Raw genomic sequence first — 23,562 nt, forward strand, 5'->3', positions numbered from 1 at the left:
GTGTGAGTCGTGTCAGTTTGGGAAACATCGCCGTGTTTCCTTCAGTCCTAGAGTTGAAAGTCGTATGTTGAGTCCTTTTGCTTTGGTTCATTCAGATGTTTGGGGCCCGATCAAAATAGAGTCTTATAATGGTTACAAGTATTTTGTCACTTTTATTGATGATTGTTCAAGAATGACATGGATTTATTTAATGAAAGAAAGGAGTGAATTATTTTCCATTTTTCAAAAATTCCATGCTAAAATACGTACACAATTTGGTGTTCCAATCAAAGTTCTTCGTTCAGATAATGGTCGTGAATATTTTCTTACTTCCTTTCAACAATATTTAGAACAGCATGGCATCATTCATCAAACTTCATGTGCATCCACTCCTCAACAAAATGGGGTGGTTGAACAGAAGAACCGTCATCTCCTTGAAATGGCTCGGTCTATTCTTCATCATATGAGTGTTCCTAAACGGTTTTGGAGTGATGCTGTACTTACTGCGTGTTTCCTGATTAATCGGATGCCCTCCTTTATTCTTCATGGTCGGTCTCCCTTCTCTATCTTGTTCCCCACCTTGTCTCCCTTCCCATTAACACCCCGTGTCTTTGGTTGTGTGTGCTTTGTTCACAATCTAAGTCCTGGAATAGATAAGTTGGATGCACGCTCCATTAAGTGTGCATTTCTAGGCTACCCTCGGACTCAAAAAGGGTACAAGTGTTACAATCCCATTACTCGGAAGTGCTATGTCTGTCCTGATATCACCTTTTTTGAGTTTGTTCCCTTCTTCTCAGGAACTGAAGCATCTTCGTCTCCACCTTTACTTCCTCTTCCACTTCCGGTCAGTGATCCCGTTCCGGGTGTTCCTGTTGGAGTTGACTCATCACCTCATCCAGTGCAGATCCCTACTGAACGACCACAATTCAGCAAGTGTATACACGTCGAACGACACCGGCCCCTCCTCCAGCTTCTACCTTGTCCGCGGATCTTGTCGTTGCTCCTGTTGTTGAACCCTCATGACTTGATCTACCCATTGCCTTACGGAAAGGTAAACGTAGTTTTACTCTCCATCCCATTTCCAATTTTGTTTCAGTATCTCGCCTTTCCGCCTCACATCGCCAATTTGTATCACTATTGTCATCTATTTCCATACCTAACAATGTCCAAGAGGCTCTTAGTTCACCTGGGTGGAGACAGGAAATGGAGGATGAACTATCTGCTCTCCAGCATACTCACACGTGGGAGCTCACTACTCTTCCTCCTGGTAAGCATGTTGTGGGTTGTAAATGGGTGTATACTGCTAAATACTTGCCAGATGGTAGTGTGGAGCGTCTGAAAGTCAGACTTGTTGCTAAAGGTTATTTACAGTTGTATGGAGTGGACTATATGGAGACCTTCTCTCCAGTGGCTAAGATTAGCTATGTCCGTGTGTTAATTTCCCTAGCAGTTATGTATGATTGGCCCCTACTTCAACTTGACATAAAAAATTCCTTCCTTCAGGGTGACCTTATAAAGGAGGTATATATGGAGCAACCACCTGGGTTTGTTGCTCAGGGGGAGGCTGGTAAGGTGTGCAGACTGAAAAAGGCAATTTATGGGTTGAAACAATCGCCTCGTGCTTGGTTTGGAAAGTTTAGTGAAGTGGTGAAGAATTTTGGAATGAAGCAATGCCAGGTTGATCACTCAATGTTCAGCTATGACTCGGAAGCTGGAAAGATTTTATTAGTGGGTATAGAAGTTGGGACATTGAAGACCTTGGGACATTGAAGTATTTCTTGAGTATAGAAGTTGCTAGATCAAGACAAGGTGTAAACCTGTGCCAAAGAAAATATGTTCTCCATCTATTGGACGAAACAAGACTGTTAGGTGCAAAACCGGCTGAGACTCTTATGGAACCAAATGTTAAGTTGAGCAGTGATACAGGGGAAATATTTGATGATCCTGGAAGGTATAGACGACTAGTGAGGAAGCTGAACTATTTGACTATCACAAGACCAAACATCTCCTTTGCAGTCAGTGTGGTGAGCCAATTTATGCAGAACCCTCGTATAACTCACTGGGATGCAGTTCTTAGAATTGCAAGATATCTGAAGGGAGCTCCGGGCCGTGGGCTATTGTATAAACCAGGAGGAAACCTTGAAGTAGTTGGGTACACGGATGCAGATTGGGCAGGCTCTGTGTCTGATAGAAGGTCTACTACAGGTACTGCACATTTCTTGGAGAAAATCTTGTGACGTGGAAGAGTAAAAAGCAGACGGTTGTGGCTAGAAGCAGTGTTGAAGCCGAGTACAAAGCAATGGGACACACTACATGTGAATTAGTGTGGTTGAGGAATCTCCTACAAGAAATCGGGTTCCACATGGATAAACCTATGAAGTTGTACTGTGACAATCAAGCTGCGCTCCATATCTCATCCAACCCTGTTTTTCATGAGAGAACAAAGCACATAGAGATTGATTGCCACTTTGTGAGGGAGAAGGTTCTTACTAGAGAGATAAGCACAGAACATGTAGGCTCAGGTGATCAGTGGGCAGATTTGTTTACAAAAGCCTTAAGCTCAGGGAGAGTGAACTATATATGTAACAAGCTGAGATTATGACATATATTCTCCAACTTGAGGGGGAGTGTTAGAGTTAGCCGAATAAGGGTAGATTAGTCAACTCACCTTGGTTAAGTTATGAGCTTATGTGGCAGTCTTATTAGAGGTTCTCTGTCCCATACTTAAGTAGGGGTAGTTTAGTCCTTGTACATTTAATTAGAGCCTAATCACTATTAAGAGGTCGACTGATAGGGTTTAGCTATCAGGTTCGACTGTTCTTTCATCTTCTTCTTCTTCGTCTCCTCTTCTTCTTCTTCTCCTTCTCTTTCTTCTTCTCCTTACTGGTTCGAACTACTATAGCAATAGTAGAAACAAAAGCAATATAGGATATGTTTACATTTTGTTAGATTCGTGTTGTTTCTTTAACTATTTGTGATGAAACGTGATTGGATGAAGGTATATAAAATAAAAAAGAAAGAAGAAAATGGAAATTTCTTTTTCCAATCAATGGCATGTTGATATAGAGTTGCCACAAGCAAATGGCATATTGAATAGTTGTAGCCTATCACCTATATTAATTCATTTATGAGATTTCATCAACATATTAAATCTAGAACATATCTATTTTCCATCGACTAGTCAGTGGGTAACAACCAGTCACCATATCTACTAGAGAGGCCAAAGCGATGGTCATCGCCTTACACATTTACAACACTAATGGAACTCATGACCAAGACAAAGAATTTTGACTTGAAAAGTATGAGGCAATTTATATGGGAAATCAAAGTCATTGAAGAAAGTGTTCGTGGTCACAATTTTGGACAACCTACTATAACATTCCCAACAGAAAATAAATAAATCAAGATTAATGCAGAATTTTGATTTTCAGAAACAGGTTAAACATATATATTAGATAGACAATAATATCTTTGTTCTAAATGATATGCTGCATTTAACTTGTTATCTCAATTATTTGGAAGGACAATGAATAGCATAGTACTAACAGCGGGAAGAACTAAAATGCACTCATTAAACATGCTATCATGAAGATTCTTCAAAAATAATTAATTATAGGAGTAAATACAACACCTGAATACTGTTCAAACTCAATCATTTATTGCAACTTGGTTTTTCAATAAAATATTTTAGTATAACCTATTACAGGCCTTCATAAATTGCATAGATAGATTGTAAAGACACATATACCTTATTGCCAATGGCACGCCCAAATCCACAAGGTACTGCTGCAGCATCAACATCCCCGATATATGACTTAAGACTTTTCCTAACCCTGAAAAGAAATATTAACTCATAATGTTAACCGTTAATAAACCTATCAAGGAAAGAAAATCCTAAGGAATATCTAGTAAATTAAACCCTTAGCATGGAAAAGCAGACTTAAAAGTCCATACATAAAAAGGCTTGATTTCCAAAAATGAAAAAAAAGGAAAGAGAATCTCCTAATGCTCCTTCAATGGTTAACTTACCAAACAGCTATTAGCAATGCAGCCAGCTGCCTAGAACCCAGACGTTCAAAATCATCTAAGGTTTTACCTATGGTATCAAGCCACCATTGCCCAATGGAGCTCCCTTCAAGTCCCACCTGCAATTAGTATAAACATGGTAAATGAAGAAGCAATGCATATAGAAAGGACCCAATATCTAGAAAAGGTCAATTGAGTAAGACGAATTTCTCATGGGATGATATGATTGCGTAATGTAAGCATTTCACTGAATCAATGATATCCATTCAAAGAGGAGAAATTTTGAAAGTTTTCATTTCATGCTGGATATACATTTCTTCTTTTTTTAAAAAAAAAAATCCAACGCATTTCCTAGAAAATGAGTGGAAGTTGACACAAAAAAGTAGTATCATTTCTTTAAAGAAGAAAATTTGTTTAATATAGAAAAGGTAAAATTACATCACAATTGGTGAAGCAATCACCCAAAAAGAAAAATGCATAAACATAACAAAATACAAAAGGTTATCCCCTAACCTCAACATTTTGCAATTCTAATAACCAAGACCCAATCCAGCAGCTTGAAGCTTATCCTCAATCACATCTTCTCTTTACTTCAAAAATCCTATTTCTTTCTTTCAAAACCTCCCAAACTAGTACAAAAGGAACAAAGATCCAAAATATTTTAGCATTCTTGCTTCCATGAAGAACAGGTCATTTTGCAAAGATCTCACCAAGGGACCTTGGATTCCAATCATCCTTGTTGACAAGCCAAAAGAAGAAACCCTAAATAAATCTTGTGAAGACACAACCAAAGAATAGATGGAGCACATCCGCCTCCTTTGATTCACACAACACACATCTATTAGCTATTTGAAATCCCTTGCTTCTCATATGGTTTTGAGTAGGGATACTATCCATAGCCACCAACCGAGAGAACAATTTCACCCTTGGTGGGATAGGGTTACCCCAAATACAATTCAATATAGCTCTTTTTACCATTTTTGTATTCCTTCCACCACCTTGCATTAGGCCTCTCCAGATTGATCTCCACCCCTAGTAGCTTTGACAGAAGCAACATACACTACTCAATCTCCCAATCCAACAATGATCTTCAAAATTTAGGATACCAAACCACCAATGCCTGCAGCATCACAAATCAGTGGGAAACTTCTCACTCAAATTATACAATCTTGGACACATATTATATAGCTTCTCCACCCCCACAATCTTCTTCCTAAAACCTAATGCTATTTCCTCCCCCATTCTCCAAGATGTGCAGCCCACTGTTAAAGAATGGAACTTCATGATCCCCTTCCACACACCCACCCCATACGATGAAGAAACCTCCTTAGAATCCCACCCGAAGTTAACCACCCTATACATACACGCCACCACCCTCCTCCACAAAGATTCCCTCTTCACTCCAAGCTTCCAACCACCATTTCCCCAACAATCCTTTATTAAATAACCTTACCCTTCTAATGCCCAAGCCTCCATCCTTCTTTGCTCTACAAACCAACCCCATCCTACCAAGTGAAGCTTTTTCTTGTTCCACCTTAATGCTCCATAAAAAATCTCTTTGAATCCCTTCAATTTCTTCAGCCACCAACCCCTAGACTTTGAGAATAGATAGATAATAGGTGGGTAGATTTGAGAGAACATTTGTGACGAGTGCAAGCCTACCGCCAAGAGATAGATAGTCCCCCTTCCAACCAGCCAACCATTGTTCTATTCTATCCAACATCAGTTGCCACGTGGAAGTAGCAGCTGATTTTGCCCCAATATGCTGTATTGAGAATTCTAATTGTAGGAGAGTAACAAGAAGCATGAAAGACTTCTCATACTTTATTGCAAGGCACAATCTTAGAGATCTCCCTCTTAGCAATGGCTCTTTTACCTGGTCAAACATGCAGGAATATGCGGTAAGAAGAAGACTGGACAGGTTCCTTATGACCAATGCTTGGGAGGAACATTTTCCCAACTGCCAGCGGTCTATTAAATCTTGTTGTATCTCTGATCATTGGCCAAGAGATAGATAGTCCCCCTTCCAAGTTCCAACCAGCCAACCCCTTCCAAGTTCCAACCAGCCAACCATTGTTCTATTCTATCCAAGTAAAAGGGAATTCACCCACAGGACAACCCAAAGTCACAGCATATTCCTCAAGTAAGGATTGAGATATGTCCCCTACACCAAACATCACACTTCCTATAAAAGCTTCCATAAGGATCTTAGTGTCGCCCGCATGTTAGAGATGTGAAATGGATTGACCTTTATTCCCATCTTAAATCCTGTGATTAGGCCATTTTCCTTCCCTTTATTAATTAAAAAAAAATTACCACCTCCACCACCAAAACAAAGAGCATGGGAGACAATGGGTCTCCTTGCCTAATACCTCTTGAAATCTTAAAAAGGCCTGTTGAAACCCCCTTTCACTTGCATTGAGAAAGAAAACTGAAAAAATGCAATGTAAGCATCCAACTTCTTTTCCCCCAAACTCATCCTTGTAAGGACTTCCTCCAAAACCCCAACCAACGTGATCAAATACCTTCTCTATATCAATTTAATAGATGACTCCTTCCACACCACTTCTAATCCTCGAATACACACATTTAGTAGTTATCAGCACTTCATCCAATATTTGCCTCTTTGCCTCCTTTCCACAAAACCCGCTTGAGTTGGACCTACTAGAAGATGCAGTACCCTATTTAATCTAGCTGATAGAACCTTTGCTATGATCTTATACAGACTGGAAATTAAGCTGATTGGTCTAAATTCTCTCACTCTACATGCCCCCTCCAACTTTAGAATCAAGGATATAAAAGTAGCATTAGCCATTTTTTCAAATTTCTTCTCCTTCTATAGCCTATTTGAACATGCCCATCATCTCCTCCTGTAGCTTTTTGAGCGCATCCAGACCTGGTGCCTTGTCCTCTTTTATAAATTTAACAGCCCCATACTTCCCTCTTCATCAAACTCCCTCACAATTGAATTAAATCCCAAATCTCCTAAAAATCACTTCCTCCTTTGTGGTGATTATTAAGATTTATACAAAGGTTTTTTATCTTGTAGGCTAACCCTACACTTGCAAGCTTTAGACTGTTAGGCTTTGCACATTTTACCTATCACCCTCATGTGACTACTTAATATGTCACACAATGGGGCCTAGCTCACTTGATTCCCCTGGTTGAACTCAACGGTTTAGTTCAACGCATGACCCTCTCCACAAATCTTCAACTTCCCATTAAAATCTCAACTCTTCTGCACATGCTGAAAACCATTAATTCCACTGGTCAATGCCTAAGCGTATGACCTGCCACATGTTGACCCATTTCCTTTTACTGCGATAATAATTTCTTCCAATAACACCTTTGCTTTCTCTTTATCTAGACTCTGTTCTTCCATTTTCATATAACTTCTCATCCCTTTGGAATCAGCAAAACATTGCTTGCAACATAGACTTTCTTTCTCTAACCCCTCATCTTCCTCCTACGAGCTTCCTTTCTCAGGGCTGTTTTAGTGGAGGTTGTCATCCAAGCATAGTAAAACATCCCATCCACATATACTTCCACTTGGGGATTTCAAATTAGTTGCAAAACACACCTGTAATAAATCTGTAAATAGAATAAATGGAAAAAGAAAAGGAGAAGAGGAGGTTCAACAGAAGCTTAGAGAGAAGATGGAAGAATGGAAAAGAAGAGAAAAGAAAGAGAGTTGTTTGATCTCTCCTCTGTCTCTCTGATTTAATTTATATATGCTGAAATAAGATATATGTAAAGTTACAAGAGTGCCCTTACTTGGGTGGCTGACTTAAAACATAAGCAAGAAATAAGAAATAGGAACATAAAGAAGGCCCACTACAGCAGATATAACAGAAGAAATTATACTACTTAAATAAAAGAAAACTAAGGCCCATTCGGCCCAATCTCTCTACACTCCCCCTTAAGCTGATCATAGATGTCAATCATGCCCAGCTTGCATACATAATGTTATAGCTTTGCCCTGGGAACTTCGTTAGTCAAAAAAATCTGCTAGTTGTTCTTCTGAAGCAATGAAAGGAAGACACACTACCCTTGAGGCCACTCTCTCCCGTATAAAGTGTTTGTCTACCTCAATGTGCTTAGTTCTATCATGTTGAACTAGGTTATGAGCAATGCATTATAGCTGCCCTAATTATCAAAATATAACATTAGGGGTTTATCAAAAGAGATACCCATCTCATCTAAGAGAGATCTAAACCATAATAACTCTGAAACTCCCTGGGCCATTACCCTATACTCTGCCTCAATTGAAGATCTAGCTACCATTGACTACTTTTTACTCATCTAGGAGACAATATTTCCAGCTTCCATAGCACAATAACCCGATGTGGACCTCCTATCATCTATACTACCTACCCTATCAACATCTGTATAGACCTTTACCTTCACATGACCATGTTTGGCAAATAGTATGCCCTTCCCAAGAGTGCCCTTAAGATAACATAGCACCTTTTCTGCAGCAGCCATATGTATGTCTTTGGAGCATGCATGAATTGGCTAATTACATTCACAACATATGAAATGTCTGGATGTGTCATACAAAGGTAAATAAGTTTCCCCAACAATGGGGGTGGAGGCAGGTTTAGCACCAAGCTTCCCAGTCTTAGCGAGAAGGCCCGGCACATAATTCCATTGGGAAATGAAAATTCCTTCTTTATATCTAGAAACTTCAATGCCCAAGAAATTTCTCCTCTTAATAAAGAGGGTATGATTTGATTGAGTCTAAGTGTATCTAAACTAAACAAGAGCAGCTCTAAACCTGTCAAACCAAGCACATGGAGATTTCTTCAAGCCATAAAGTGACTTCTTTAGCTTGCATACCTTGCCTTGCATCTCCTTACCATAGATACTAGGGGGAAGAGACATATATACTTCTTCAATGAGGTCACCATTTAAGAATACATTCTTAACATCAAATTGATAGAGAAACCATAGGCATTATTTTTTATGAAGGGCTTTTGTTTCAATCCTCGTAGCACCCTTCCACTTTGGGTTAGGAGGAAATAGAGGCTAGAAAAGCATAACAGGAAGGGGGCAAAGGTTGTTAAAAAGATGTTTGGAAATACAATGAGTTGTACATTTCCTCTTACCTTTTCTCACATCAATGGGAAGGTCAAGGTTTAGAAAGAAGTTGCTGGTGATGGTGATGTCGGACTTGTCCTTTCTTCAATGATTAGAAGCACCAGAGGCTCAATTGGAGATGTAGGAACAACCTATGTATGCCTTAGAATTTTCCGTTGGTACCACCTCTAGAGAATAGGATGAAGCAAGAGACTTCCTCTCTTCCTTAAATGTTCATGTGGTCTGGATTCCGAGGGAGCTAAACTCTGAAGCTGACAGTCTAGCTAGATCTAGCGCTCACAGGGATTACCTATTTAGTGATAGTTTTCTGCCTATGTAACTTTCTGAGTGCTTAATTGTTGTGTACACCTCATGTACCTCTTCTTTTTATTGAATAAAGTTAACCTTTTTTTCAAAAAAAAAGGATGAGTGGTAAAAAAATGAGGACTATAAGGAAGAGGGGGAGACACAGGAATAGGAGAACTATGAGGAGAGGAGCACTCCACGGAAGTGGAAGGAACTGTGGAGGACTCAACACAAGATTCAATAGGAGTTGGCAGAGGAAGAGGTGAAGAAAACAATTCAAGAGAACTCTCCCCCTCAGAAGAATGATTGTAAAAAGGAACGGATTCTACAAAAGTGATATTCATAGAAATAAACTGGGTGCCACTAATGGGATCAAAACAACAATACCCTTTCTGTGTGGAGGCATAACCAAGGAAGATACACTTCCAAACCTTGGGTTCAGACTTATATCTCTTGGAATTGGGAATGTGTACATAGCAAGTGCAACCTAAGAAATGTAGAGGGATGAAAAAGACATCAACCCCAGAGAAGAGGATACCGAAAGAAGACTTAAACCCCAAGACTCGAGAAGGCATACAATTAATAAGGTAGGTGGCTGTTAAAACTACATCACCCCAGAATTTCACAGGAACATGGGTAGCAAAAAGAATACTCCTTGCATTACATATTCTCAACATGTCCCAACTATGGGATCAACCATATAAATCTTGTTTTGTCATTCCGTTCTGTTCATTACAATATCAATTCTTAAATTAGGAGCACTTAAAGTCTGGCCCTAGCTCTTTTAGCCCCTTTCAATTTGTAATAGATTTTCTTCTTATAGGTGATGTAGATGGTCTTCTATGCACATGACCAAACAATCTTAGTCTACTTTCTCTCATTTTATCACCTTTAGGAGCTACTCCTAGGTTTCTTCTAATGGCTTCATTTCTAACCCTATCCTTTCTAGTTTCTCCACTCATCCATCTCAACAAATTTCTCCACTTGTGACTTTTCCCTTACAAGGTGGCAATCCACCTCTATATGTTTGGTTCTTTCATAAAACAATGGGCTACAAGAAATGTGAATTGCTGCTTGATTATCACAAAATAATCTCATAGGAGCTGAAACCTTTTCACCAATTTCATATAGTAGCTGTTTTAGCCAAACCAACACACAAGTTGTATGTGCCATGGCCTTGTAGCACTACTCCTTCCGACCAAAGTCAGCTTTTTTGCTTTTCTAAGTAATCGGATTTCCTCCAAGAAACATATAATAGCCTATTGTGGACTTCCTTCCAGAAATAGATCCTACCTAGTTTGCATCTATGTATCCTTCCAAAGACAGTTCTCTCCTTTTCTTAATACTCCAACACTGAAAGAGATGTCTGGCCTTGTGATAGTGAGATAAATGAGTTTCCGTACTAGTCCTCTATATCTTCCAGGGCCATCCAGGAACTCCTGCTCACTATCAGATATCTTGACATTTGGATCAATAAGATTGCCCACTAGTTGTGCTCCTAGTAAACCTATTTCTTCTACCAAGTGTACTACATATTTTCTCTATGAGAGGGAGATTCCCCACTTCAACCTTGCTACTTCAATGCCTACAAAATATCCCAAATGTCTCAGGTCCATGGTTTGAGACATGTTATAGAAATTGTTTCAACTCCTCAGTTCTCTCTGTATCACTCCCTGTGATAATGATGTCATCAATGTACACAACTAGGACAATCTTACCAGAAGATATATCTCTACTAAAAACAGAGTGATCAACACTACACTCTACAGTCCAAACTGTGTATCACACTACTAAACCGACCAAATTAGGCTCACAGTGATTGTTTCAGCCCATAGATTGGCTTCTTTAGTTCACACCTTCCCAACCTCCCCCTAAGCAACATATCCAAGAGGTTTCTCCATATACACCTCGAAAAGATCACCTTGGAGGAGCCCATTCTTCACATCTAAACTGAAATAAAGGCCGGTCATGGTGGGCAGCCAAGGATATAACAACATGTACAAAGACCATCTTAGCAACTGGAGGGAAGGTATCAATGTAGTCAACACCATAAGTCTGGGTATAACCTTTAGCCACCAAAGAACAATGGTAAAGTAAGACCCAAAGCAAAAGAGACATCGCTTGTATTGGATGGTAGAGGTAGTACCATTAGCAAAAGTAATAGTTTCGCATGTAGAGTAAGGGAATAAAAAAACAAAATTATCTAGAGACCTAGTCATATGGTCTAAGGCTCCAGAACCTATAATGTTTGATCTGGAAGAAAATGCTAAACGAGTTATACTTGACTTTGCAATATACTTGACTTTGCAAGGGTAGCATGTTAGTAGAACAAGGAGATAAACGAAGTCTTTTTACACTCCTCATGGGAAATGGATACCATCTCCTAAGAACCTAAGGCAGAGGAGTCATCACCAGTTGTACCATGGTCTTCTCCTACTAAAGCATGATTAGCCCATATGGATGGTAGGCCATGTAGATTATAACAGAAGTTCACAGTTTCATGCCCACAATGGGTACACTCACACGCTATACCATGTCCTCCAATGACTTCACCTCTAATAGCACTTGCCTCCCTACCACTTATTATGCCACAACCGCTTCCTCTAACATTACTTCTACCACCCCTGGCTGCAGCTAAAGTAGCCTACTCAAAAATAGGAGAGCTATCGACCTGTAGATTGGAAACTCTTTTCACTCTAGAAAAGACTTCTGGCAAAGTAGGAATCTCACTACCACCAAGGATTTGTGCACGAGTTGGTTCATACTCTGTTCTCATTCCTGAAAGAAACCGTGCAACATCCAGCTGATCCCTTTGTTGTTGTTGTACTTTCAGATTATTTGACAACAGTTGATAAGAATTTAACCCATTGTGCAAACTCCTGAGACTAGCATAATACTCCTCCACATTCTTATCACCCTATTGCAACTAAAAATATTCCTAATACAGCTAATAAATTCTTGTTAAATTATCCTGTTTAGAATATAGTAGCTTAGCGTGGTCCCAAATTTCTATAGTAGTAAATAGGAGCATCATATTCACACTTCTAGAATGGAAGAGAAAAAAGAAAAGAGAGAATCAGTAGAAGAATAATTGCCAAAAGATGTTACGGGCGAATGACTTATATATTAGAGAATCAGTACAAGAGTACCCCTGATTACAACTTAATAGAGAAAAGACAATAAAACCAGTCCACTAACAGTCTAATAACAGTCCTAACAACACTCCCCCTCAAGTTGGGCTATATATCTATTATTCCCAACTTGGTACATATGCCAACATGTCAGGTACCTGAAACAGCCTTGGTGAAAATATCACCTAACTGATCCACAGAATTTACATAAGGAATGCAGATTTCACTAGCTTCAAGTTCCTCATGAATGAAATGTTTGTCAACTTTGGTATGTTTTGTTCTCTCATGCATGACAGGATTGTGGGATATATTAATTGTTGCCTTGTTGTCACAGTACAATGACATTGGGATGTGAACTTCAACTCCCAACTCTTGTCATCAACTGAGCCCGTCTAATTAGAACCAATGATGGTTTCTACCTTCAAGTGACCATGCTTGGAAAAGAGAATACCTTTACTAGGATATTTCTTCAAGTACTTAGAACATGCTCTATAGTGGCAAGATGAGTGGTCCTAGGGGCATGCATATACTTAGGGGTGTCAATTGGACTGGATTTGGTCTAATCCAATCCAATCCAATCCAATGTGAGTCCATTATAAATAGACCAGGTTCAATCCAATCCGATGAATATTTTGGACTGGTCCAATTCATTGTCTAGATCATCCAATCTGTTCAAATTTGTTTTGATTTAGATTGGTTTCAACCCAAACCTGGTCCATTGACACCTATATTCTTACCTTATAAGAATCGACCAGATATTGGTTTAATCCAACCCAATCCAATATAAATTTATTACGGACGGACCAGGTCCAATCCAATCTAATAAATATTTTGGACCGGATTGGTCCAATCCAATATGCCTTGTTGGTCCATCCAATCCATCCAAATTGATTTTGGACGGGACGAGGTCCAATCCAAAACCGGTCCATTCACACCCTTACATATACTGGCTTAACACCCCAATAGCATAGGCAATGTCAAGCGTAGGCATAGATAAGTACAACAATCTCCCAATAAGTCTCTAAAATTGCCTCACATCAGAGAGGGGCTCACCACCTTCTTCCCCAAGCTTATGATTACTATCAATTGGAGTATTTGCTAGCTTAACTCCAAGTTTAGCAATATCTTGTAGGAGATCTAGGATGTACTTCCTCTGAGAAATAAAGACGCCCTTGTCTGATCTTGCAAAATCAATCCCAAGGAAATGCCTTAAAGGACCTATATCTTTAACATCAATTTAAGCACCCAAGAAATTTTTTAGATTTTATATCTCCAACTCACAGTTCCCTATAATAAAAATGTCATCAACATAAATGATAAGAATAGCCACCAGACCCCCATCTCTCAACAAAGAGAGTATGACCACTCTGACACTGCTTAAAACCAACCTGCTTGACTGCATTATTAAATCTGCTGAACCAAGCCTTAGGAAGGTCAATCAAATCCCACATGCAATTCTCATGAAGAGCATCAATTTCCTTCAACATAGCATTTTTCCACTTAGAAGAACTTAGGGCCTCTGCAACAAACTTGGGAACAAAAACACTAGAAATAGCAAACCAGAAAGAACGATAAGGATACAAGTTACTACAAGTGGTGAAATGACTAATGATGTGCTTAGTAGTACATGAATGGGTATCTTTCTTAACAGAAATAGGGAGATCAAGATCACATTTAAGGTCACAAAGGGAAACATTACCTGATTTAATAGGGGATGCACTACTCTTTAGGTTTGCCACTTGAGAATCCATATGCTCAGAAGGTACAGTTTCAAGTTTGCCTTCACTTGGTGATGCATGGTGATCTGGCAGACAATGTGAAGGGCGGGAACAAGATATAGAGCGAGAGTAAACACATTGGACAAAAGCATGAGCAAGAGAACGTGAACGACGTAACAAGAATATGTGTTTCTCCTCCAAAGTACTATTCTTCCCTTGAAGAGAAGCATGATGATACTCATCAAAAGTCCACCAATGGATATGAAAGTGTGATGAGAAGAGGGATCATAAACTTATATCCCTTTTGAGTTGTGGGATATCCCAAAAAAATACAAGGAATAGAGGGCAGGTCAAGCTTACCAAAAAATGGTGACAAATCCTAGACAAACATCGACGTCTTAAAGTATGAACAAAGATAGAAAACAATGGGGACCAAGGAAATGCACATGCCAATGCAAAAATCAGCCCAAAATCTCTTAGGAACATGTATATGCAACATCAAGCTACAAGCCACTTCAAGGAGATGCTTGTTCTTCCTCTCAACAATACCATTTTGTTGAGGGGTCCCGGGGCAAGTACTCTAATGAATGGTACCATGCTGGAAAAAAAACTGACTTTGATCATCTCCAAAATATTCACAAGCATTATTTGAGTGAAATATTTGCACTTCCACATGAAACTGAGTAAACACCATTCTTTGGAAACCTTGTATTATTTTAGAAGCTTCATCCTGTGAATGAAGTAAGTCTAAGTGTATCGTGAGAAAATCAATGAAACTAATAAAATATCTATAACCACCTTCAGCAATAATAGCAGTAGGACCCCACACGTTAAAGCGAACAATTTGAAAAGGAAATTCAACAATTTTATTTCTTAGAGGAAAATTCGTTCTACAATGTTTGCTTAAAGGACAAGTTGGGCGTTGAAGTGAAGACTCAGACGCTGACTTAAATAACTTTGGAAACAAGATTTTCAAAGACGGAAAAGACAAATGACCCAGTCAATAATGCCACAACAAAACTTGGGCCTTATTACAAGGACTCTCAATCTGACTCACAAAATTTGTTGTATTACTTGACACCAGAGCGGCAACATCATCCAGGATGTAGAGACCATCAACCAATCGTTCTCCCAGAAGTCTGTAGAGGAGATGGGCCGAATGGCCCATAGGATGTCACTTCATGTTATGTTATGTTTCTCTCTGTTATGGGCCTTATTCTGGGCCCATACTCTGTAATGTTCTGTTTTTTTTTGTATTTTTCTGCCCACTCAAGGGCCTCTCTGTAATTTATCAAAGATTAACTTAATAAAAGAGTATTAGAGTGTTAGAGGGAGGTTAAGTTCGAACTCCTCATCCTCTAACTCTCCTTGCCGCAGTTCTCTCTCTCTCTCTTATTCTCTAATCTTCTCTTGTTAGTTTTTCTAGTTTTCTAGCACAGTCCCATGCTTTTAGGACTGTTTTTCAACTTGGTATCAGAGCGGGTCGTTACTTGACAGCTCCCTCATGTGGTTCTAGTTCAGCCAACTGCATGAGGAGGCTCTAGGGCTGAATGTTTACAGTCATTCGCCTGGTTCTTGGAGGTCATTGAAGGGTGCCCAAGTTTCTATACACTTGGAGAAGGGTTCGGTGACAAGGAGGAATCAAAGAGCAAGTTTTTTCAGCCTGATTTGAAATCAGAGAAAAGGGATTTCGAAGCTAGCTCAGAGAGCAAAGAGCTCGGCCTGGTTTGAAGTTCAAACCAGAGATACTGTAAGCTGTTTTCTCAGTTCTTTGCTGAGTTAGTTTTTGTTATTTGGGAGGAATGTTAAAGCATTCAAAGCACACCTCCATTCGGCCCACTGTTGCTGGACTGATTTCTGGGTTATTCTAGAAATGTTGTTCGGTTGTTATTGGGCTTCCAAACTGCTGAAAAAACTGATTTAAATTAAGTGGTACAAGCCTCTACTTTAGTTCAGTTGCTTCTTGGACCTAGACAAAGTGTTCTTGAAGTGATTTCTGCTTGTTAACAGTGAAGTGTTGACTGTTGCATACATAGTGTTTGTAAAAGGTCCTCTTAGGTACTGTGGACTGTTTTCTTTGTTCTCCTTGGGAAATTATTGTTGGGAACCAAGAATACATATTGTTTGGAGGCCCGTTGATTGTTCCTTGAAGGCTGAACCAGGGTTTCTTCTCTTTGAAAGTGTTGCCACCGAACTTGGTTCTCATGGCTGTCAGTTCTGAACTGAGTTTGTGTGTTGCTGTGTTTGCTATTATTTCAACTCAATCTGAGCTCTTTGAAGTCAGATCACTTTTAAAGGCTTGCAAAAACCCTAATTGAAGTTGTTACATAATGGACTACTCAGAAATTGAGAACAAGAGCACTGCTGAATATGGACATAATTCGGGAACTACAACTGATTCCTTGTTGGCTGTAACTACAGTTAAATTGGATGGAACCAATTATTTGGCCTGGTCACAATCCGTAAAAATTCATATTTGCAGTAGAGGAAAATGGGGGTTTATCTCTGGGAGCAAGAAAGCTCCCCTAGAGGAGGATCCCTCCTATGAGAAATGGGTGCAGGAGAATTACACAGTGATTGGGTGGCTTGTGAACTCAATGCAGCCACAGATTAGCCAACATTACCTGTGGATGAACTCGGCTAAAGAAATATGGGATAGTGTTGCAGAAACTTACTCCCAGAAGTTGAATGTTGCCAAAGCCTACAAACTGAGAAGTGATGTGAAGAATCTAAGGCAGGGGGAGAAGTCGCTTGCAGCATACTTCTCAACCCTGAAATCTCTATGGCAAGAGATTGATTTGATAGAGGTTGTGACATGGGATACCCCCAAGGATGCTGAAACATACAGGAAATTTGTTGAAAGGAATAGGGTCTTTGAGTTCTTGACAGGGCTGAACTCTGAATACGACATTACAAAGAAAAACATCTTGTCCAAGGAAGATGTTTCATTGTCACAAGCATATACTTTGGTCAGCAGTGAAGAAAGTAGGAGGCAAGTGCAGGTTCAAGGAGTCGGTATCAATGATCATTTTGCAAATATGGGAATTAAATTCAAAGGGGTTACAGGAGCTCACAGTGGCACAGGAAGGAAGGAGGTGGTGTGTGAATATTGTAAGAAGCCAAAACACACAAAGGACAAGTGCTAGAAATTGCATCCCAATCTTGTACCTATCAGATTCCAAAAGAAGAATGATAGTAGAAAGACAGGAAGTGCACATGCAGCCATAAGCACAGATACAGAGGTTGAGTCTACCAGTGCACTGTTGGCAGCCATGAAAGCTGAATATGAGAAGTTTGGAAAGATGATCAGCCAGCTTGAAGGTGTAACTTCATCATCCATCCCTTCTGGAAGTCCAGCCACCATTGCATTTGCTCACTTAGGTATAAGGGCTTCCGCTAACCATGCATCCACCTCAGGTAATCACAAAACCCCTTGGATCGTAGACTCAGGTGCTTCTGATCACATGACCAACCTTTCCACTTTGTTTGTTTCATATGATTTACTTCCTGGTCATGACAAAATCACCTTAGCTGATGGTTCTCTTGCCCCTATTACTAGCAAGGGAACTGTCAAGGCTACAGACTCCTTACTCTTATCTTCCACTCTTCATGTGCCTAAATTAAATACCAACTTAATATCCGTAAGTAGCCTGACCAAGTCATTGAATTGTTGTGTAACCTTTTTCCCTTCTCACTGTGTGTTTCAGGACCTGAAGTCTCAGAAGGTGATTGGGAGTGGCCATGAAGCGAATGGAATATACTTGCTCGACACCCCTAGCCAATGCTTTGATCATCCCAAGAATGTTGCTTTTGGTTCTACTTTTTCAGAGTCTGTTAGTCAAATTATGTTGAGTCATTGTCGGTTGGGTCATTTACCTTTTTCTACTTTAAGCCATTTGTTTCCAAAACTGTTTAAGGGAGTCAGTGTGTCCAGTCTCAATTGTGAGTCCTGTCAGTTGTCAAAGCATTGTAGAAAAAATTACCCTGTGAGCAATAAAAGATCCTCTTTTCCTTTTCATATTGTGCACTTTGATGTGTGGGGGCCTTACCACTTATCCTCTATGGGGGGTTACAGATATTTTATCTTGTTTATTGATGACTTTTCTAGATTCACTTGGATATACTTAATGAAATCCCGAGATGAAGTCCCAAGACTTGTGAGGCAATTTCATGAGCTTGTTTTAGCTCAATTTGATACCAGAATTAAGGTTTTCAGATCTGACAATGCAAAAGAGTATTTTGAGAAGAGTATCCTTGTATCTCTCTGACATGGGGATTATTCATCAAAGCTCCTGTGTTAGAACCCCTGAACAAAATGGAGTTGTTGAGAGACAAAATAGACATATTGTTGAAGTTGCAAGGAGCCTTTTGTTTGCCTCACATGTTCCCACAAGATTTTGGGGTGATGCTGTACTTACTGCTACCTATCTCATAAACCGTATGCCATCCAGGGTTTTAGGGTTTAAATCCCCCTTCTGTCTTCTTCATCCAGACAAGGATCTCTTCCCAATTCCTCTTCATGTGTTTGGCTGTACCTGCTATGTTCACATTCCAAGTGTGCAGAGACATAAGTTTGAACCGAAAGCCCACAAATGCATCTTCCTTGATTACTCCCCCACACAAAAGGGTTATTGTTGTTTTGATCCAAAGACTGGCACCCGACATGTCTCTATGGATGTTACCTTTGATGAACTTTCTCCTTTTTATGGTTCCTCTCAGGAAGGACATTGTCCACAGGGGGAGAGTCTGTCACAAGTTTTTGCCCTTCCTCTTCCTGTCCCAGTTGAGTCTCTTGAGAAACCTGTATCCTCACCAAATGTATAAAAGGGGGATCAATCACTTCATACCTCTTGTCCTAGTGCCCCTATTTCTTTACCTCCTCGTCCTATCCATAAACCCAAAGTGTATCAAAGGCAGAGATCCAGGAATGAGCAAATAGTTTCCCTTACAACAAATGAGGCTCATACATTCCCAATCACAGATGAGATAACAGGTACTGCTTCAACTCCTTTGGAATCATCCTTCCCAGACCTTGATGTCCCCATTGCTGTTAGGAAAGGGAAGCGGAAGTGTACTCCACACTGCATTTCCAAACACCTTTCTTATGACCTGCTTTCTCCTTCATACTTTGCCTATCTCTCTTTTGTTGCTTCTAACCCCATTCCTAGGTCTGTCTCAGAAGCCCTTGGGATTCCAGAATGGAGAGATGCCATGGAGATCGAAATGAATGCTCTACATGCAAATGGTACTTGGGAGGTGGTGGATTTGTTTGAAGGGAAGGATCCAGTTGGGTGCAAGTGGGTTTTTACCATTAAATACAGGGTTGATGGAACTATTGAGAGGTACAAGGCTAGACTTGTTGCAAAAGGCTACACACAGACATATGGGATTGACTACCTGGAGACTTTTGCCCCTGTTGCCAAGATGACATCTGTGAGGGTTCTTTTATCTCTGGCAGTTCACTTTGATTGGCCTCTCTATCAGTTAGATGTAAAGAATGCATTTCTGAATGGTGACTTACATGAGGAGGTCTACATGTGTCTTCCTCCAGGGATGTATGGGAAAGATATGCAAGGAAAGGTATGTAAATTGAAGAAATCACTTTATGGTCTCAAACAATCTCCTAGAGCCTGGTTTGAGAGATTTAGAACTGCACTTGTTAAATTCAGCTATGTTCAGACACAGTCAGATCATACTCTGTTTGTGAAGAAAAGTAGATCTCTAGTAGTGTATCTCATTGTGTATGTTGATGACATTATAGTGACTGGTGATGATGCCTCAGGCATTCTGGCCCTTAAGTCTTTCCTCCGTACAGAATTTGAGATTAAGGATCTGGAGGAGTTGAGATACTTCCTTGGCATAGAAGTTGCCAAATCCAAGGATGGGATTCTTATTTCCCAAAGGAAATATGTTCTTGATTTGTTGTCTAAAACTGGAAAACTGGGTGCAAGACCAATTGCAACTCCCATTAATATGAGTCACAAACTTTCAGCTTCGGATGGAACTTTGTTGGAAGACAAAGGGGTCTTTCAGAGACTTCTTGGGAAGCTTTTGTACCTGTGCATGACTAGGCCAGATATTGCATATGCTGTCAATTGCATTATCTAGTTCATGCATGCTCCTAGAGATACTCATATGGCAGCAGCAGAACGGATTTTGTGCTATCTGAAAGGCTCTCCAGGGAAAGGAATTCTATTTACCAAGCATGGTCATCTGAAACTTGAAGCCTATACTGGTGCTGATTGGGCTAGAAATATTGATAATAGAAGATCTACTTCAGGGTATTGCAGTCTGGTGGTTGGTAATGTTGTCTCTTGGAGGAGTAAGAAACAATCTGTTGTGGCCCAATCCTCCGCAGAAGCTGAGTATAGAGCCATGGCACATGGAGTCTCGGAATTGTTGTGGCTAAGGTCCTTAATGGAAGAACTTGGGATTGATCATGACAAACCCATGATGTTGTACTGTGATAATCAAGCTGCCATCAACATTGCTCAAAACCCGGTATAACATGATCGAACCAAACATATTGAAGTTGATCGACACTTTATTCGAGAAAGAGTCTCCTCCGGAGAAGTGTGTCTTCCATTCATTACTTCTGAAGGACAATTGGCAGACTTTCTCACCAAGGGCATTTCCAAGGCAAGGCTTCATCATGACACTGGCAAGCTGGGCATGATTAACATCTATGCTCAGCTTGAGGGGGAGTGTAGAGGAGATGGGCCGAATGGCCCATAGACTGTCACTTCATGTTATGTTATGTTTCTCTCTATTATGGGCCTTATTCTGGGCCCATACTCTGTAGTGTTCTGTTTTTTTTGTATTTTTCTGCCCACTCAAGGGCCTCTCTGTAATTTATCAAAGATTAACTTAATAAAAGAGTATTAGAGTGTTAGAGGGAGGTTAAGTTCAAACTCCTCATCCTCTAACTCTCCTTGCCGCAGTTCTCTCTCTCTCTCTTCTTCTCTAATCTTCTCTAATCTTCTCTTGTTAGTTTTTCTGGTTTTCTAGCACAGTCCCATACTTCTAGGACTGTTTTTCAACTAAGTCAAATCTTGGAAACACAGAATCAAAAGAAAATGTCACACTTCAATTCAAGGATTTGGTAATGCAACTAATAGATAAAATGCTGGTAGGAAATTTGGGTACATGATGATAGATTGAATGCAGGAGAACCCCATTATGTAAGGGCATAGTACCTTGGCCAGCAATGGTGGTGTGAAAACCATTTGCTAGCCTAACTTTGTCTCTACCAGAAAGTAAATGATATGCTGAAAACAAATTTGGCTTACCAGCCAAGTGGTTGGTTGACCCAGAATCAATGATCCAAGGGTTGGAGGATGAAGTAGACACATGGAATGCAGAGGCCTGGTTACCTGATGTTGATACATGTGATGTAGGAGTAATAGAGGAAGAAAAAAGGAAAGAAAAACTCTTTAGCCAAATCTCAGAAGTTATGTACCACCAAAAAAACTTGATTTTCAAGGGATTAGTAGGCACTTCAAACATCAAATACAGCACTACCAATATCACTTAAGTTGGAACCTGGTGTAAGATCCATAAAACAAGGCACACCACACAGGCAAATGGATCTCAAACCACAACCAGAAAACAACTGAGAGCCGCCTCTCCACATACTCAAAACCCCATCATAGGATATGATAGAAGCACCCAAACAATCAGATCCTTTTCAGATTTGGAAAGTTTTAGTCATTTCCAGAGAAAACAGAGAGGGAGAAGAGAAAGAAAGATCCACTCGAGCCTCAAACTGCTATCAAACCTGCTTTGATACCATCTAGAGTGGAAGAGAAAGAAGAGAAGAGAGAAACAGTAGAAGAAAAGAGAAGAATATTTGCCAAAATATGTCAGGGGTGGTGCCCTTACTAACTTATATATTAGGGTGTTTAAAATAAAAGGAAAATTACAAGAGTACACAATCATTATACCCAGCAGTACTTGAATATGGTTTACTATCCTTAATATACTTCAATTTACCCCTAGTAGTTAGACTCATTTCAACAGATTTTTCCTGAGGTATGTAATTTGTACCATTAAGCTTCACAAAAGTCATCTGGACAACCATGGCACAAGTATAGTTGCATCACTACATTAGATTTAATTTCACTTTGCAATGATGCCATGGCACAAGAGTACAACTCTAGGGTTCCACTATGATATGAAAAAGAAATGATATCCGGAAATATCTTACCAAGTAATTGGAATCATAAATGTGGTAGCCAATTAGGTGTTATTTATAAAAATTCATGGGTGGGTTTTGATTGGTCAAAACTCTTTTCATACCATGTCTTTCCTGCATCATAGATTTTCCCACAATTCTAATATGCTTTCAACTATATTTCACAAGAAATCAATCTAAATCAACATAAGAAATCACCAAACAGAAAGTTCCAAAACCCAAAACACCAGATTCTAGTAGCCACAATTCAATAGCATCATATAAAACCTCCACAACACACTAGCTGATCTCAATGGCATGCACAGGACTTGATTATCTCATCAACCCACAGCATTCAAGCATACTATCCATTGGAAAAATCAACAATTTAAACAAGTGACCTATAACATCTGAAAGCAACCCCTATTTGAATCACCAACTAGAGGGATTCTAGAAAGCCACCAACCACACAAACCACAGTAGAGGCATGAATACCTCCTTCAGAAGGCAATGATTCCTTTTAGATCTCTTTTCCTTTCTCTAAGGAGTAGAGAGAGTTATCTACTTGAAAAGAGTTACATGACATCTGGAACAGAACAGGTCGATCACTATGGCGCTGATACCATGTGATCAGACCTGAAACAAATAAAAGAAAGCCAGAAAATATTCAGAATTGAGAAGTAAATAAGAAGAGAAGATGTGGGGAAGAATAGAAGAGAATAGAGAGGAGAGCTAGAGCTGGAATATTGATAAAAAAAGAACTAGGGCTGGAAAGCAACAGAGATCAAACTAACTAATCTCAACTGCTGCCGTTATTTTAAAAATTCTATAATGAATGTGGAAGTTAACACTTCTAACATTTGGGTTTTCCTTGTTTAACAAGAGAGGTGGGCAAGGAGAAAAATAAGAAGAGGAAATTGAGTGAAGTGGAGAAGTTAGCTAGTGGAGTCACTTATGATAAGGTAGAAAACCGGAAAAGGGAGAAAATGAGGGGAGACTTGTAGCTGGGTTTTAGGAAAGGGCCACCTCAAACCATTCAAAATGAAGATTATTTGCTGGAATGTAAGAGTTCTTGGAAGTTCTAAAAAGAGGAGAGTGATCAGGAATGTATTGAGGAAAGAAAGAAAGGATGTTGTGATGTTACAAGAAA

At 39.7% G+C, this 23,562-nt stretch overlaps 1 protein-coding gene across 2 annotated transcripts in view; it reads right to left on the minus strand.

Annotated features, from left to right (window-relative positions):
* LOC148864200 (type I inositol polyphosphate 5-phosphatase 12-like) overlaps positions 1–23,562 on the minus strand; it is a 76,364-nt gene that overhangs the window by 37,061 nt on the left and 15,741 nt on the right. For both annotated transcript variants that reach the window (XM_088980804.1, XM_088980803.1), the window contains exons 4-5: positions 4,009–4,124; positions 3,728–3,812 (exon numbers count right to left, since the gene is read on the minus strand). In XM_088980804.1, the coding sequence (XP_088836930.1) occupies positions 3,728–3,812; positions 4,009–4,124 (201 nt within the window). The remainder of the gene's footprint in view (positions 1–3,727; positions 3,813–4,008; positions 4,125–23,562) is intronic.

The sequence above is a fragment of the Nelumbo lutea genome, chromosome 3 (genome assembly GCF_056320005.1).
Source record: "Nelumbo lutea isolate HS-2025 chromosome 3, American lotus-T2T, whole genome shotgun sequence".
Lineage (NCBI taxonomy): Eukaryota > Viridiplantae > Streptophyta > Magnoliopsida > Proteales > Nelumbonaceae > Nelumbo > Nelumbo lutea.